Genomic DNA, 15,497 nt, shown 5'->3' on the forward strand with positions numbered 1-15,497 from the left:
AATGTTATTCTTGGATACATCCCTCTCAATGATATGGAGCTCAATCCACTCAGCATATCCCCTATAGGGAGATGTTGGCAGTGCCGTACCCCCCGCCCCATAAAAATAGCATTATTATTTTTTTTTGCAATTTTGCTTAAAAAAGCTCAACAAATTTTCACTGTTTGAAATATGGCAACCCTATCCCCCTGTACCCATTTATTTCAACAAAGCTTGCACCAGTAAGACTGCTGATGGATTATGCCTGTGGAGCCTGATTTCTGATTCAGAACCAACCTCCACCTTCCGATTAATTCCTGACAATGTTTAATTACTTCTGGACAGCCCACGTCATGCCTCTCATACCAAAAGCGATGTCAGTCAGTTAGTCCATGAATATTCACAAGGCAGGATGCTCTGTGATGGATGGCAAAGCTTACCTTAAATAAACTCCGCTGCGGAACGGAATTTGTGGCAGCTAATCTAAAAAGAGCCAGCTGCGATAGTTTTCAAACCAGAATGCTAAGATCATCTTCGCACTTTCAGCAATCTGCAAAGTGTCATTAACATCAAATATTTGTGCTGTGTTCCCCTCCCCCTGCCGTAATCCTATAGAAGAAATGAGGGGGTTAGGATCCTACAGATTCAAGACCACCACTGGCTTGCCTCCAGAATGCTCTTCGGATTCTATCATGGGCAGGAACACCAATGCCCACATTCTCTTCGGGTTCTATAATGGGCAGGTACATCTATGCCCACAAACTTTCTGATGCCATGCTGACAGTGGGGGGGGGGGAGAGGCTCTGGGGCAAAATGCCAACCTATCAACAGACCTGTCTCTCCATGTGAAGTGGCACCTCCGCTGCATATTGTGGCTCACTGGCCAGAATCTGAGGTTGCTTGGGATTGCTCCCTTAACCATGTCTGCTCTTTAAGAGCTGCATGAATGAATGAATGGCTACGTTCAGGTTGAATGGCTGCTGTGGGAACAACTTAAAAATGGCATCCAAACTGATAAAACCTGACAAGTTTTGAATTCCTCACACACGTGTACGTCTTTTGATTTGAAAATTGCAATTCATCACCCCCTTCTGCATACTTTGGGTAGGCTCATTCAGTATGAAACTGAATGAATGACGGCTGCCCAGTCCAAAGAAATCGCATTATGATTAAGCTCTCTTTCCTGCTTCACCAGTGCAAAACTGATGGGAAAGAGTAAGTAAAAACAGTGATAACCTGGGAGAACAACACTGCAGGCGCCTAAACATTATAAGCAGCCTTCATTGCTCTCTATGGGAAGAACTTTAAAGCTCTGATATTCAAAGGTTGGGCTGGGAGCCTATGTAGCTCTGCCGAGCTGGCCTAGCTCTTAGCATAAACCAAATCCAGTGGTTTCCGTGTTTAGCTCAGTTTAATCAAACCTTGATTAATTGTAACTTTTACTAATACCAGGATTTTTGGGTGACTTGCACCCATACTCTGACCCCCAAACCTTATAACACCCAGACTCTGACCCCCAAACCTTATAACACCCAGACTCTGACCCCCAAACCTTATAACACCCAGACTCTGACCCCCAAACCTTATAACACCCAGACTCTGACCCCCAAACCTTATAACACCCAGACTCTGACCCCCAAACCTTATAACACCCAGACTCTGACCCCCAAACCTTATAACACCCAGACTCTGACCCCCAAACCTTATAACACCCAGACTCTGACCCCCAAACCTTATAACACCCAGACTCTGACCCCCAAACCTTATAACACCCAGACTCTGACTCCCAAACCTTATAACATTATGCGTTGACTCCCCATTTCTTTCAAGTGCCTTTTCAGTCTCTTTTCTCAGCTCAGAACCTTCCCTTCCCTTGCCATCAGCTGCTGTTTTATTTCTCTGAGGAAGGCAGAGCCTCCTCTCCACGACTTCCTGTCTGTCCCATTCATTTTCTGGGCAGTCTGCTGGGTTTTGAGAACACTGGAGCAGTTACTGCACCCACCATTCCGGACACACAAACACAGGTGTTGTGCCTGCCATTCTTCCTATGCACACACCGTTCTTCACACATAGCTATGCTTGCCTCCTCCCACTCAGCAGTCCTACAGCTGGTGGGGAGCAGTGAGCAGACTGTTTGGGCAGTGTGGAGCCTGTGCGCGCCCAAGCCACCGCGTCTCTCCCAGGAGAAACGTGTGGCTCGGATGCACTGCAGGCCCCGCAGTAAGTGCCACCTCAGTGGCGATACCAGAGGTGGTCCACACCCACCGCATCCCCTTTCCTCCATTCCTGAGTAGACCACAAGCTTAACATTGATCAATGGTGTGATGCAGCAGCAAAAAAAGCTAATGCTATTCTAGGCTGCATCAACAGAAGTATAGTGTCCTGATCAAGGGAAGTAACAGTCCTGCTCTATTCTGCCTTGATCAGACGGCACCTGGAATACTTTGTCCAGTTCTGGGCACCACAATTGAAGAAGAAGAAGAAGAAGAAGAAGAAGAAGAAGAAGAAGAAGAAGAGGAGGAGGAGGAGGAGGAGGAGGAGGAGGAGGAGGAGGAGGAGTTTGGATTTGATATCCCACTTTATCACTACTCGAAGGAGTCTCAAACATTCTCCTTTCCCTTCCTCCCCCACAACGAACACTCTGTGAGGTGAGTGGGGCTGAGAGACTTCAGAGAAGTGTGACTGGCCCAAGGTCACCCAGCAGCTGCATGTGGAGGAGCGGAGACGCGAACCCAGTTCCCCAGATTACGAGACTACCGCTCTTAACCACTACACCATACTGGCTCGAAGAAGGAGGAGGAGCAGGAGGAGGATATTGACAAGCTGGGATGTGTGCAGAGGAGGGCAAGCCTTATGAGGAACGGCTGAGGGAGTTGGATATGTTTAGCCTGGTAAAGAGGAGACGGAGAGAAGTTATGATAGCCATCTTCAGATATCTTAAGGGTTGCCACATGGAAGATGGAGCAAACTTGTTTTAACCTGTTCCGGAGGCTAGCACCTGGACTAATGCATTCAAGAACGGAGATTCCAACTAAGGAGGTTTTTAAGCAGAGGTTGGATGGCCACCTGTCATTTAGTTGAGATTTCTGCATTGTAGGGGTTGGACTATATGGCCCTCAGAGTCCCTTCCAGCTCTACAAGTATATGATCCTATGATCTGCCACTCTGCTGTAGAAGCTCTATTTGCCATTCAAAAAGCAATATTTTCTATACCTGTATAGATAATACTGCTTTTGTTTCTCTTTTCTGATTCCAGTCTGGTTTAACACATCATCTATAGCATGCTTTGTTTTTTATTTCGGCACCATCACACATTCCATCCCAAGGTGTTAACCCATAAAATTGTATGCAAGCCACCTGCCTCCATTAAAAAAAAAAACCCTGTCTTCAATACAATAGTCATTTCAAAAGAAATGTTTTGCTTCATAATGGCTTAAAATTTCCATCCCTTATTTTTCTCAAAGTGTGCTCCCCTGATTTCTCAGAAACAAATTAAGTTAAATCATACAAGAGTGCACCAGCTAATTTACAGGCTTTTAATGTTTTAGCTCTGAAACGACAGATTTCTTCAAGGACATATGGCAATCTCTTACAAAGCCATTAAAAAGCTCACATCACAGGAGATAGAAAACCGTGTGAGTTCTCTCAAATAGCTTGCAGAATTTTTTTCTTATATACTGTATAGGCAAAATGTCTAGCTGTTTTCCAAAGTTACTTAGAATGCTATGTTTTCAAAGTTGGTTTGCTAGGTCCCCTGCTGGCTTTTGGTTAGTGAAGTGTTTTTAGATTTTATTTATTTATTTATCCCCACTGCCTTAGGTGTCAGCCAGCCTTCTGTTCCTTCTGGGATTTGCAACCATCTCTTTACAAAATCTTGTACATGTGGAGACAAGAGCGCTGCATTGTCAGCCAAGGAAAGGAAGCTGGCACTTGAGAGAGGAGAAATAAGCTGCGAGCAATAGTTGCCCTTGCCTGAACAATCTCAAGTCACTTCCACAGAATGACAAGATGATGAAACTGAGAAATGAATTCTGCCTTTGCCATTATTCATTCGTATCATGTGCTTTTCCGGCTCTGGAAGAAACCGCGATGTTTGGCGCATCTTGAAAACTGACTGCACACATTTTAACTTTATATAGCAAGAGGCGCTACTTGTGAAGTGTGTGTCCTATAAACATTCAGGATGCTTTAGCCTCAGACTATTTTCGCCTTGCAGGATTTTGCTTTTATTTTTAAATAATCAATCACTTCCCCATAGCTTGTGCAGTTTGAAGGATGGCTACATTTTGGTCTGCATGTTGTTTCTGAAAGTGAGAATTAAGTGGGTTTGCCTTTAAATGCAATCTGAACTGAATTCCCTCCCCCACCTCTAATAACAGCACAGTCCTATTCATATCTACTCAATGGCAAATCCCACTGAATTCAATGGGATTTATCTCCTGAGAAGTGTATACAGCCCTTAATATTACATTTCAACTGAAATGGGTAGAGCTTACTTCCCTACTGCAGAAATTTCTCTTCCCTACCTCCCCCCCCCCATTGTCACATGATGGAGACACAGTAAACAAAATCTACCCTAAAATGTCTCAAATTCGATTGTAAGCAATACCGTTTTGTAGATTACATAGGCATAGGCTTCAAATAATGTTGCACGGTGTATTTCTGACCCAGAGTGATCCTATTACGCCGACTAATGGGGAAGGTTTGACTCTGTCTGCATGCATTAGAGAGGGCAGTGATCACTTCATCCTAATTGACATAGTACAACTGAACTACAAGAAAAATATTTCTCATTTAATGAAAGCCATAGCTCTAATTACAGCTGCTACTGTGCTGTGTGGAATAATTATTACATGGAGGTGTGATTTAAAGGAGAAAAGGATGTCAGCTTCTTGGGAAGTGTTATACTGGCAGTCACAGAGACAGAGTTGCTACTTTTTTTCTGGTTCCCATATCATTAACAGCTGCCTGACAGGCAGAAATTCAATGGGTGTACTTTCACCATCTGCTTCTCTACGATGGGGTAAGCAGCACTTGTTGAATTTTTGTCTTTATATACAAAGGTGTTTTTAAAAGTCAGATGAGTTTTAAAACAATGTGGCAACCCTATAATGGAAAAAAGAAAAACAGTTTGTCAGCAAGCAGACACTTTTACTAATTTGAACTGGCTTTTTTTTTTTTTTTGGTGCTAGAAGAGAGTTGGGGAACTAGACTAATAGTCAAGTTTTCTTACTGTAATGCATATGTACTACTGTCTGTCAAAGTTGATTGACACCATTAAAACAGTAATCCTATATATGTCTCATTGTTAGTGTGGCTTATTCCCAGGTAGGGATGGGAAACAAATTTCATTCAGTTCATATTTGGAGGTGAATCAACCAAATCTGCAGTTTCCAAAGCAATACACAAACCGAAACACAGCCATTAACACACACACACACACACACACACACACACACACACTTTTATAACTTTTGCAATACATTTCTCCAGTCAAGTTACATGTGCAAACTGCATATAGTACAGTAAAGTATGCATACGAATGCATATATTAGTGGTCGTCCTCATGAAAAATTGTCAGTATTTTAGTGCATACAGTATTTTTCCTAATATGTACAGTATATACTGTACTGTATATAATTTTGCAATACACACATTTGCGAGCAATTTCCTTTTATTTAATTGAATTTTAAATCTTATTTCCCCCTAGTTCCTATTTATGCACACTTCCCCCTAGTATATGCATTTTCCCTTTTGGCTGAAGGATGGCTGTGTTTCAGTTTGCATATTGTTTCATGAAATGCAAATTAGATATGTTTGTCTTTAAATGCAAACTGCATTGGATTTCTCTGCCATTTTTACTTGTGTCATTTGACAGATGTGTAAATCAGCTACAGCATCTCTTGGTCAGCTACACTGGTGGCAGAGAGCAAGACAAATGCTGCTGTTCTTAGTTGACTAGCATGATAGCACAGAAGGCAAGCTCCTTTGATCTGGCTACTGATGTCTAACAGCACAATCCCATCTGTATTTCCCCAGACGTCTAATGAAATTTGATGGGTCTTACTCCCAGGTAAGATTAATTAGGATTGCAGCCTTGTTTAGGTACTTTAAGGAACCTAGCTCAAGATGTTTAAAGGTAAAGGTAAAGGTAAAGGTACCCCTGACCGTTAGGTCCAGTTGCGGACAACTCTGGGGTTGCAGTGTTCATCTCGCTTTACTGGCTGAGGGAGCCGGCATACAGCTTTCGGGTCATGTGGCCAGCATGACTAAGCTGCTTCTGGTGAACCAGAGATGCACGGAAATGCCATTTACCTTCCCACCAGAGCAGTACCTATTTATCTACTTGACTTTGACGTGCTTTCGAATGTATTTTGCTATAAGGGCTAGTCATTTGAGAGATGCTGTAAGTTGGAGTCTTGGCTGGTTCCAAGCTCTTTGACCAGTGGTATAAGACATGCTTCTCCCTCTGAATTTTACATCTAATCAGCTACACTGGATCAGAATCAGATGGTTAGAATGAGAATCATTTTTTCTGGAAAGGATGTTGCAGTGTTTGAAGGTTGGACCACGTACTGTCACACAGATGGTAAAGTGATGTATAGCTTCTGGTAATACATAAGCTTTCTGCATAATTGGAATGACACTGTGATCTCATAAATAAACATTAGATAGGACTGATGTTCACTGACATTGTGAAATGAACTTCAGGCTTGGCAATTAATGTCATCAGTAGAATAATTTGGCTGAAAAATTGTTCCAGGGCGGAAAAACTGTCCTGATATGCAGTAATGGAGCATCTTTGAGGATAAGGCTGAAATCTTGTGCGTATTTACTCAGTATCAGTTCTACTAAATTCATTGGCAGCTATTTATGAGTAAAGAAATGCAGGACTGGGATAGGAACTTTTTAAATTATGTGTGTGCATATTTTATAGACTCAGGCAGAGTAATTAATAGTAGTATTAATAATTTGATTGTGATTATGTTTTGTTAAGCTCTTGAGCTTCCTTCTTTCCTCTTATAAGATGTGGTGTGAGTTGATCACTGAGTGGATTGCATGGTAACCGGAAAATGAAACTATCACAGAAAGTAGCAATTATCTGTTCCTACCAGTCCTGAATAGCATTGAAGGACTCTTCACAAGTAATATCGTACATAAGGATAAATCCCATTGCTCCTCGATAATAGGCAGTGGTAATTGTCCTGTACCTTTCTTGTCCAGCAGTATCCTAAACAACGACAAGAAACAGAAGCATTAGGCATCAAGTACTCTTGCTGAAAACAGCATAAACCCATTGATCTTATCAGCATGAGGGGCACTTCATAAATTAAGTTTTACTTATGTAGAGGCAATCTCTTTGTAGGAAAATGGGCATTTATTGCTTTGTCTCAATACCAGTATCAGTATTATTCTTGTACATGAACTGGAGAGGTCAATAAAGATAAATGTTGCCTAATGCATTTTTCCTATACTATGATTCATGAAAGAAAAGGTAACATAGACTCATACTGGCCTGACTTTGAGGTATGGTAAACTTAACCTCACCAACTATTTTCTTCTTCTTCTAACGCCCAGTCACCAGCATGCCAGCAACTTGTACACTTATGTGTACATCCTTGATTTTATTGTATGCTCCGTCTGCCACAAACAGCAGAGGGCCTGCCACACTTCTTTCCTTAATGCGGTCATTGATTGATTGATTGATTGATTGATTGATTGTTTCAAGGATTTCTAAACCAGCTTCCTTACAATATGGAAATGGAAAACAACAACAAACAAATTACAAAGTTATCATAAATACAATACTAAATAACAGATATAATAAAACCTTGCACAACAAAGAACCTAATCAGACCTTTGTCAAAAAGTGTTGTGTTTCTTGGAATCCTCTCAGATCATTTCTGTATTGGCATTTTGCATCTATAGGTTTTGCACGGGATAAAAACATGAGTAGAGCACTGAAAAATCAGCCCTGTCCAGACTGGACCATAGAGCTAAAAAACATTATTATTATGTGAAGGCTGATTATCAGTGAATAAAGATTTAGGGAAGGGAGATGGGACCCCATTGGGAGCTTTCATTGGTATTGCTAATGGCAGCATGGGAGTGGTTTCCATCAGGACTGTGGCTGGGTAGTCATGAAATAAGGGGCAATGCCCTCATGTGGATCAGGAATACAGTAGGTTAAGTAACAGGAAGCAGAGAGTAGGACCACATAAGACAGTTTTTCCAATGGAGGAATATAGAAAGTACAGTTCCCCAAATGATCAGTATTGGAACTTGTGCTTTCTAAATTGTTCATAAAAAAACCTAGAGTTAGGGGTGGCCAGTGAAGTGGCCAAGTTTGGTGATGATACCAAATTGTTTGGCATCATTAAAATGAAAAGAGATTGCAAAGCGCTCCAAAACGGCCTCTCCAAACTGAGTGAATGGGAAGTAACAACAAATGCAATTCAATGCAAACAAATGTAAAGTAAGACAAACAGGGGCACAAATAATAATAATTTCACATATATGCTCATGGGGTCTGAACTGGCAGTGTCTGATCAAGAACGAGACATCTACAAGTCTTACATATGACTTATTAAATTACTGTTCAATTGAAACCTTTTTCCTGTTCACGGCAGAAAGGAAGTTAGAAGAATCTTGAGGTGAACCCCTGTCATTCTTTCTGTGAGTGCTTTCTCACAGCTTCGTTGAAGCCTTTGTACCTGGTACAAATTTTGGCAATGAACGTGACTTGCACCCCTTGTGCTGCTGGCTGGGGAAAAACAGAATGCCGTACCAAAACAGCAGGGTGCTAACTAAGAATATTTATACAGTATAGTCATGCATGGGGAAATGCTTTTGGACCTGTACTATCATGCTTGGTCGTAACTTGCTCTAGGGGTCCAGCATTGCGTGAGCAGCTCAAGTTTTAATTCATCTGATAGAGGTTTTGCTTTTTATCTATATCAAGCTTCTGCCATCGCTGAAGCTGCAGAGTAGTGGTAACTGCCTCAGTATTTTCAGTTGGGATGTTCTCATTCCCTGCCCACTGCCTGTACCTTGATATTTTCTGTCTCTTTTAAAGGAGATATATTAGGTGCCACTTGCTCAATATCTGACGAAGTAGTTTATTTAGTATGTGTCTGCGAAAATCCATAGTTAAACAAATAGAAACAGCTCTGCTCCTTTGATTTCTCTCCCTAGCAACATTATACAGAAAATCATTGTGCCTTTCTTCCACCCTTCAACCGATAGCACTGTTTCTGTTTCCCAATAAAATGATTTCTGTTACCCATTTCCTGAAAACCCTTTTAGCATTTTTGGGTTTTCTTCTCAGCCTACCCTTCAAAGAGGAGGACCGGGTCCTAAAGCATCCCCAAGCGCTTCACCTGATCACAAAAGGCACCACAACTCCTCTGTTTATGTTATCATTGTATTTGTAGGGTTTCCAGATCTTGTAATATTTGCAGAAGCAGCGTCCTCAGAAGAGAACAAGCAGCATTCATCTGAGCGACACCATCTCCCTACCACTTTATTTCCCCAATGTCTGGTTAAATGAGCTACTTGCTTCCATAAACAGTGACTCCTAAGTGTAAGTCTGCCAACCTCATGGCCTTCTTACGACATCAATACACTGCTAGGGATTATGCTATTGGGTTATGGAAAGGGATAGAAATACACATGCCATGGGAAACATTTCATGAGATTCTTATTTTGCTTTGAGGATTAATCATACTTATATTATTCTGAGCACCCTTGTGCCTAAGCAAACACTGAATGTCTCCAGTGAAAAAATACAGTACTTCAAAATTAAAAAACAAAAGACAAATAGTATGTTTTCAGATAAAGTTTGCCCCTTATTGCTATCAATATCTGTTGTACCATGAATGTCCATGTTATACTCTAATAATCACATCACTTTGGACTGGTGTCTGGTAAAAGAAGTTAATTTTCCACTGGGAAATTTTCCACACATGCCAACTATTATAATAATTCAGTCTGCCTGTTGTTACTCATGACAACGTAAAATGGAAGACCTGCAGTTAGCGTTTGGCTGTTGAAGGCAGATATGTTTTACCTTGAGGTGATCTTGGGGGTGGGGGGGATATGCAGAGACATCATGACACTTTTGAGGACAACCCAGTAATCCTATTTCCTAACAGTTATTTAAAGTGGTTGCAATTAATCTTTCTGGCCTTCACGATGCCTCAAGAGGTGATGGTTTGAAAATATTTGAGAATTACTGGAACAGACTGCTTAGCAGTTTTATGACAATAAGGTCTTGTTTTCTGAGATGGCTCTCCAGCTGAACTGGCAACCTAGAAGTGAGAAAGCTTTGAAAAGCATTTTAATCTGTTTCCCCTCAAAGTGCAACCTGTAGACCAGACATTCAAAGTGTTTACAAATACATGTTTGTTTTTTAAAAAATCCATTTGCACATATTTCATCCATTTCTCAGCAATCAGAGAGATGCTCTGAAACAGCAGCAGAAAAAAATGAGGGCCTTATCTTGGAGGCACACACCTGATGTGTACAGCACCTCTTCTTCCCTGCTGTGTTCAGGTTTGTGCTGGTGGTATTTTTAAAAAATCAAATGGCAGTGTACAGGTTTTCAAGCTCCGCTTTTTAAAAGGTTTCAGGCATTGAATATGATTAATAGAGAAGTCTCCTCTTTCTTCTACCCACTCCAGGGGGTGACGGAGACTGAAAGGTCCTTACGCCTCAGATAACTTAGCCAGGAAATTCAGCAACTGCCAAAAGAGCTTTAAGGGCAGGGGTGACAGAACCTGTGGCTCTCTGGTTGGAGAATAATTCCAATCATCCCTGGCCATTGGTCATGCTGGCTGAGAGCTGTGGTCTATCAACATTGCATTTAAGTGCGATATTCTGCTAATAAACACATTTTTGTATGCTGTTTTGACTAATGTACACTTTTTTGTAAGGAGTGGAGTTCCTAAGATGATTGGGTGGCACATTGTTTGCCTCCTTCCATCAGCTCCTGCAGCCATGTTGGTGCCAAATGTATTGCTCTGCTTTCCTTTGGACCACATCAGTGAGGCCAAGAGGTGGGTATTCTTGTCAGGGCAGCACACTGCTCAAGCTTGTACCCTAGAGAGATCAGTTTGGTGTTGCTAACGCAGCAAAAACAGCATAGGAGGCAGCAATTATGAGATACTGGTCTCTGCAGACACAGCAGGTGCTGTGATTCTCCAGCTATTTGAGTTCACCCCCAGAAGTACACTCCACTTTATTGATACAGACAGAAGCCAACAAGAAATTTTTCAGACAGCACAGATTTGATAGATTTGCCCTTGAATGCAAACTCAACCAAATTTCTCCCCAACCACAGTGCTGATGTTTCAACAAGCGGCCTTTGTTGCCATACTCCTACTTCTGTAATAATAAAAGCAAATGCTTAGGGCTGCTTAATGCTCTGAATGTAGGGGTTACGCATGTGCCAGACTTTCTGTAGATTAAAGTAATTCCTCTCTCACAGCCTTCTCAAACTGATGTCCAACTTCAGCTTAAAGCACCTTGGAATCCAATTATGTTGCTGAAAAAGGGAAAGGAATCTCATCAGTCCAGCCTCTTTTCATCATTCTCCCCCAAATATCTCCAAAAGACAGACGCTAACTTACTCCAGCAAGCCTCTCCAATGCCGCAGGAGACTTTTGGAGAGATTTGAAAAAAACAGCAAGATTCAGGGCTGATTTTAATTCCCCTCCTTTGTCTCATGAACATGACTAAATCCTAAGGTTCATGAAGCTGAAGTTGGACATCAGTTGGCGAAGGCTGGGAGAGAGAAATTATCTTAATTTGCAGAAAGCCCGGCACACACATAAACCCAACTCAGATCACCAAGTAGCTACAGTTTGTTTTTAATATTACGGATCTTTTGCAATTCTGTTTAAAAGTAATATATATTTATTTAAAGAACAAACTACAGTTTACTCCTGTAAGCTAACAGGAAGAGGAAGGGGAGAGTGATCAAGGAGCAGGAGGTGGAGGGGGGCATGAAACACTTGGCATATTTTCTGCTGGGTTCCACCCACTGGTGTGAATGGAAAGCAGCAGAATATGCAATTAATGTGTTGAGTGAAAACACATAAGTGTGCGGACCCTAATGTGCTCTTCGCACATACATTAAAAAATGGATCTGAATGACCCATCTGCAAGATAATGCCCCCATGTACACAGCCTTACTGGAAATCCCTTTCAGTTTGAATATAAATACTTATCCAATCAAATAATGTAGACCTTGGTTATATATATGTGAACCTCTGCTCAGCTGTTAGGGCTTCCACCAATTAAAGAAGTGTAGTTGATTAATTGAATGCCTTTAAGCCAATTAATTGGTTAATTCATTGCTTTAAGTTTCTTCACCAAAACCTCAATATAGGTGCTTTTTAGAGATCCTGAAGGATGCTAAACTCAGTGTTAGGGAGATAGGCCATCTGTCATCATTTCATTGCAATTCTCTGTTGTGGTGACACACAAGAACCAAAACAACCCAGCCAATTAAAATTCACCCTTATTGATTAAAATAAGCCCATACCTATTAATCAACCAGCCCATACCTATTAATCAACCAGTCCCTAGTGATAGTCCCACAGAGTCCACCTTTAAAAGTCTGAAAATAGGACTTTCCCCATAATTTTAGTAAAATGATGGATGTGAATCTACTTCATATAGGTAGTGGAAAGCACTACAGAAATTCTTCATTCACACACTTAAATCACACTTCATTTACAGCAAGAGGAGGCATTTGTGGCAGCCGGGAATGAAATGACAAAAAGGACAAGCCACATTTGCAACAGAATGGATAAAAGCAGGAGTTCTACACACACTAGGGTTGTTAGGAAGGATTCTTAGTGGCAGACGGGCATGCATTTGTGGTGGTAGCAGGAAAGATATATATATAACTAGACTGATATAAGCCTATATGTTTTTCACTTAGTATATGTTGGAATGTCAAGTCCAACTACTCACAACCATCCCTTAATTCTCATCTCTCCCATGATGCCTTGCTGTCAGGAGCCAAAGTCAGAGGCAGCTCAGCAATAAAATATCTGGTATCAGTGAAGTCAACTCTTTATTCAAAGAAACCAAAATCACACAGACCGAGCGATCGCAGCAACACTTCCCAGTAGGACTTGCCCCACTGAGGCAGTTGTGAGGACTGAATGTCCCTGCCCTCCCACAGCTCTCTAAGCTTCCTCCCCTGGTTCCTTCCCCAGTAGCCTAAGGCTCCTTTGGCTTATCTCTCTTTGCTCCACCTTCTCCATTCCCCCATTCCCAGGGGGAGGGGAGCTGGTCACAGCAGGAGGGGGAAACTCCCTGGCATCTTCAGAGACCTGCCTCCACTCTGCCTCTTGGCGCCCTGCCCCTGCTTCTGCCTCCGATACTGGACTGTTCTCTGCCACAGGCTCTTCCTGCTCCCTAACCCTGCTTCCGACACCTCCTCCTCCTCCCAGTCTGCTCCTTTTTCTCCCACTGACTACTCATCGCTGTCCCACCACCAATCCCCTGGCTCTGAGCCGCCTTCCCTTTGGGGTTCCTCAGCTGGTGCCTCTCACCACTGCTCTGCATCCAGTCAGTCCATGGCACTTGCTTCTGAAGTGGCAAGTGAATACAATAGCTTCAGCATTTTGAGGGGTTGTCCTCTCTCAGATGGGAAAACAAATGGATATTCATATGGAGAGAGATAGAATGGAAGCTGTGACTCAGGCGGCCTCAGTCCACTTCTAGCTTTTGTTAGAAAAGTTGCTCAACTGGAGTTCTCAACAGTGACCTTCTTTGCCCTGTGGACCCCTTCACCAGACAACACTCTATTTTTTCAAAATCTACCTTTGCTTTTGTTCAAAGTGCAGCAGCAGCAATGATTCAGTTATAACTGTGTTTGCTCATGTCTTGCCACTTTTGCATCTCCCTTCCCTACTGCCTTCCATTGCCTTTCCCCCCACCCCATGCTTAAAATGTAAATTGAAAGCTCGTTTGAGCAGGGATTTGTTGCGGTTTTGTTTTTGTTTTGCTCATGGTACTCTGCAAAACCCAAAGGACGCACAACACTAATAATACGAAACAGCATACCAAATGAAACATTTTAAGTATTCAGTTTTTACTTGGATGTCCCACATTGCCCTCACCGAAATCTACCAAATTAGCAACAAAGAATTATGTTGGTGGGCACTGGTCAACCTTTGTTCCTGCTACAATCTAGAAATAGAAATATTCAGGGGAGGGGAGGATGAGTCAATGGCTACTATGAGAAGCAAGTGATGTTATGAATCACTTTGAAAGCTGCTTTCTGATTTCACCTGCCAGCAGCAGCAAATTAACCCCACACCCACCCGGTCACTACCAGAAAATGTCAAAGTCGCTACAGAGCTTAGCTCTCCTGAAAACACTTCATTTCAAAGGAATTAATTGTGTGATTTCTCCCTTTCTAAAAACTAATCATTCATTTTCACAAAACCACAGGGAGATCAAGCAAGTAGGCTCAGTGGTTTAGACCACAGTGCCACCCGCGTCCCCTACTAATGTGTATATAGCCACAGATTGGTCCAACATGGGAGATATGGGGGCCATTTTTGTCACATGGAAAGTAAACTCAGGTCAAAATGGTAGTTTGTTTTCTCTATTTCCTCAATTTAAATGCCACAAAATCAGTACAAAGTTGGGCCTGTGACAATGAAGGGATGGGAGTGACTTGTGAATATAAAGTACAGTACTTCTCTTATCTCAATAGAGAACTGGGCTGTGAAAATCTGATTAAGACTTATCACACAGAAAACGCTTTAGGTTTTTTTTTAGTGGGGGGGGGGCGTGCTGCTGCTTTGAGAATACAGAAGGGATTAGCTACTGCTTGCCAGTTCAGCCGATCAAACAGCAAGTGAGGTAGAAAACACAGCTGCTTCCTTCTCAAACATCTTCTGACACTGATTATCACTTTACTGGCCTGTTACAGATTTTATAGGATTTATGAAACAGTGCTGTGAAGAAGAAAAAACTACAACAGAATACATAGTGAAGTGTGTGTATATGTGGGGGCAGATTTGGGTCATAAAACCTACATATGCATGAAAATAAATTCCCTGAATATCAGTGGAATTGGCATCCGTGAGATGAAGTTAGGATCAGACTGTAAGATTGCTGCTCTTTCTTTAATGCTGATTTCTAAACTGATTGAAAAGTGGGTTTATACACAGGGATTAAAACTCCAGCAATTTGAAATGGATGCCATTTTCTGTCTTCACTATTAAAGCACGCTGTGCCACAAGATGCAAAAATACATTTTGATTCTATTCAGGGTCTGACTGCATCGGTTTCTCTTTAGCACCAAAGCACAGTGGAAACTGTTAGCATATACAAGAAATGAGCGGTGCGGAGGGTGAAGCAATCAATGTGAATGATCAGTTTGTGACAAGGGTAGTACATCTCTCTCCCTTCTCCATCCAAGTCAGCAAAGAGGCATTATAGTAGTTGAAGAACACATTCTGGCCTTGTTTGGGTAAGTAAGTAAACCA

At 41.9% G+C, this 15,497-nt stretch overlaps 1 protein-coding gene across 3 annotated transcripts in view; it reads right to left on the bottom strand.

Moving 5' to 3' along the window:
• Positions 1–15,497, bottom strand: part of RAB3B (RAB3B, member RAS oncogene family) — a 51,782-nt gene that overhangs the window by 8,144 nt on the left and 28,141 nt on the right. For all 3 annotated transcript variants that reach the window (XM_083447198.1, XM_083447196.1, XM_083447197.1), the window contains exon 3: positions 7,092–7,210. In XM_083447198.1, the coding sequence (XP_083303324.1) occupies positions 7,092–7,210 (119 nt within the window). The remainder of the gene's footprint in view (positions 1–7,091; positions 7,211–15,497) is intronic.

This window comes from Podarcis tiliguerta (assembly GCF_965153285.1).
Source record: "Podarcis tiliguerta genome assembly, chromosome: 6".
NCBI classification, from domain to species: domain Eukaryota; kingdom Metazoa; phylum Chordata; class Lepidosauria; order Squamata; family Lacertidae; genus Podarcis; species Podarcis tiliguerta.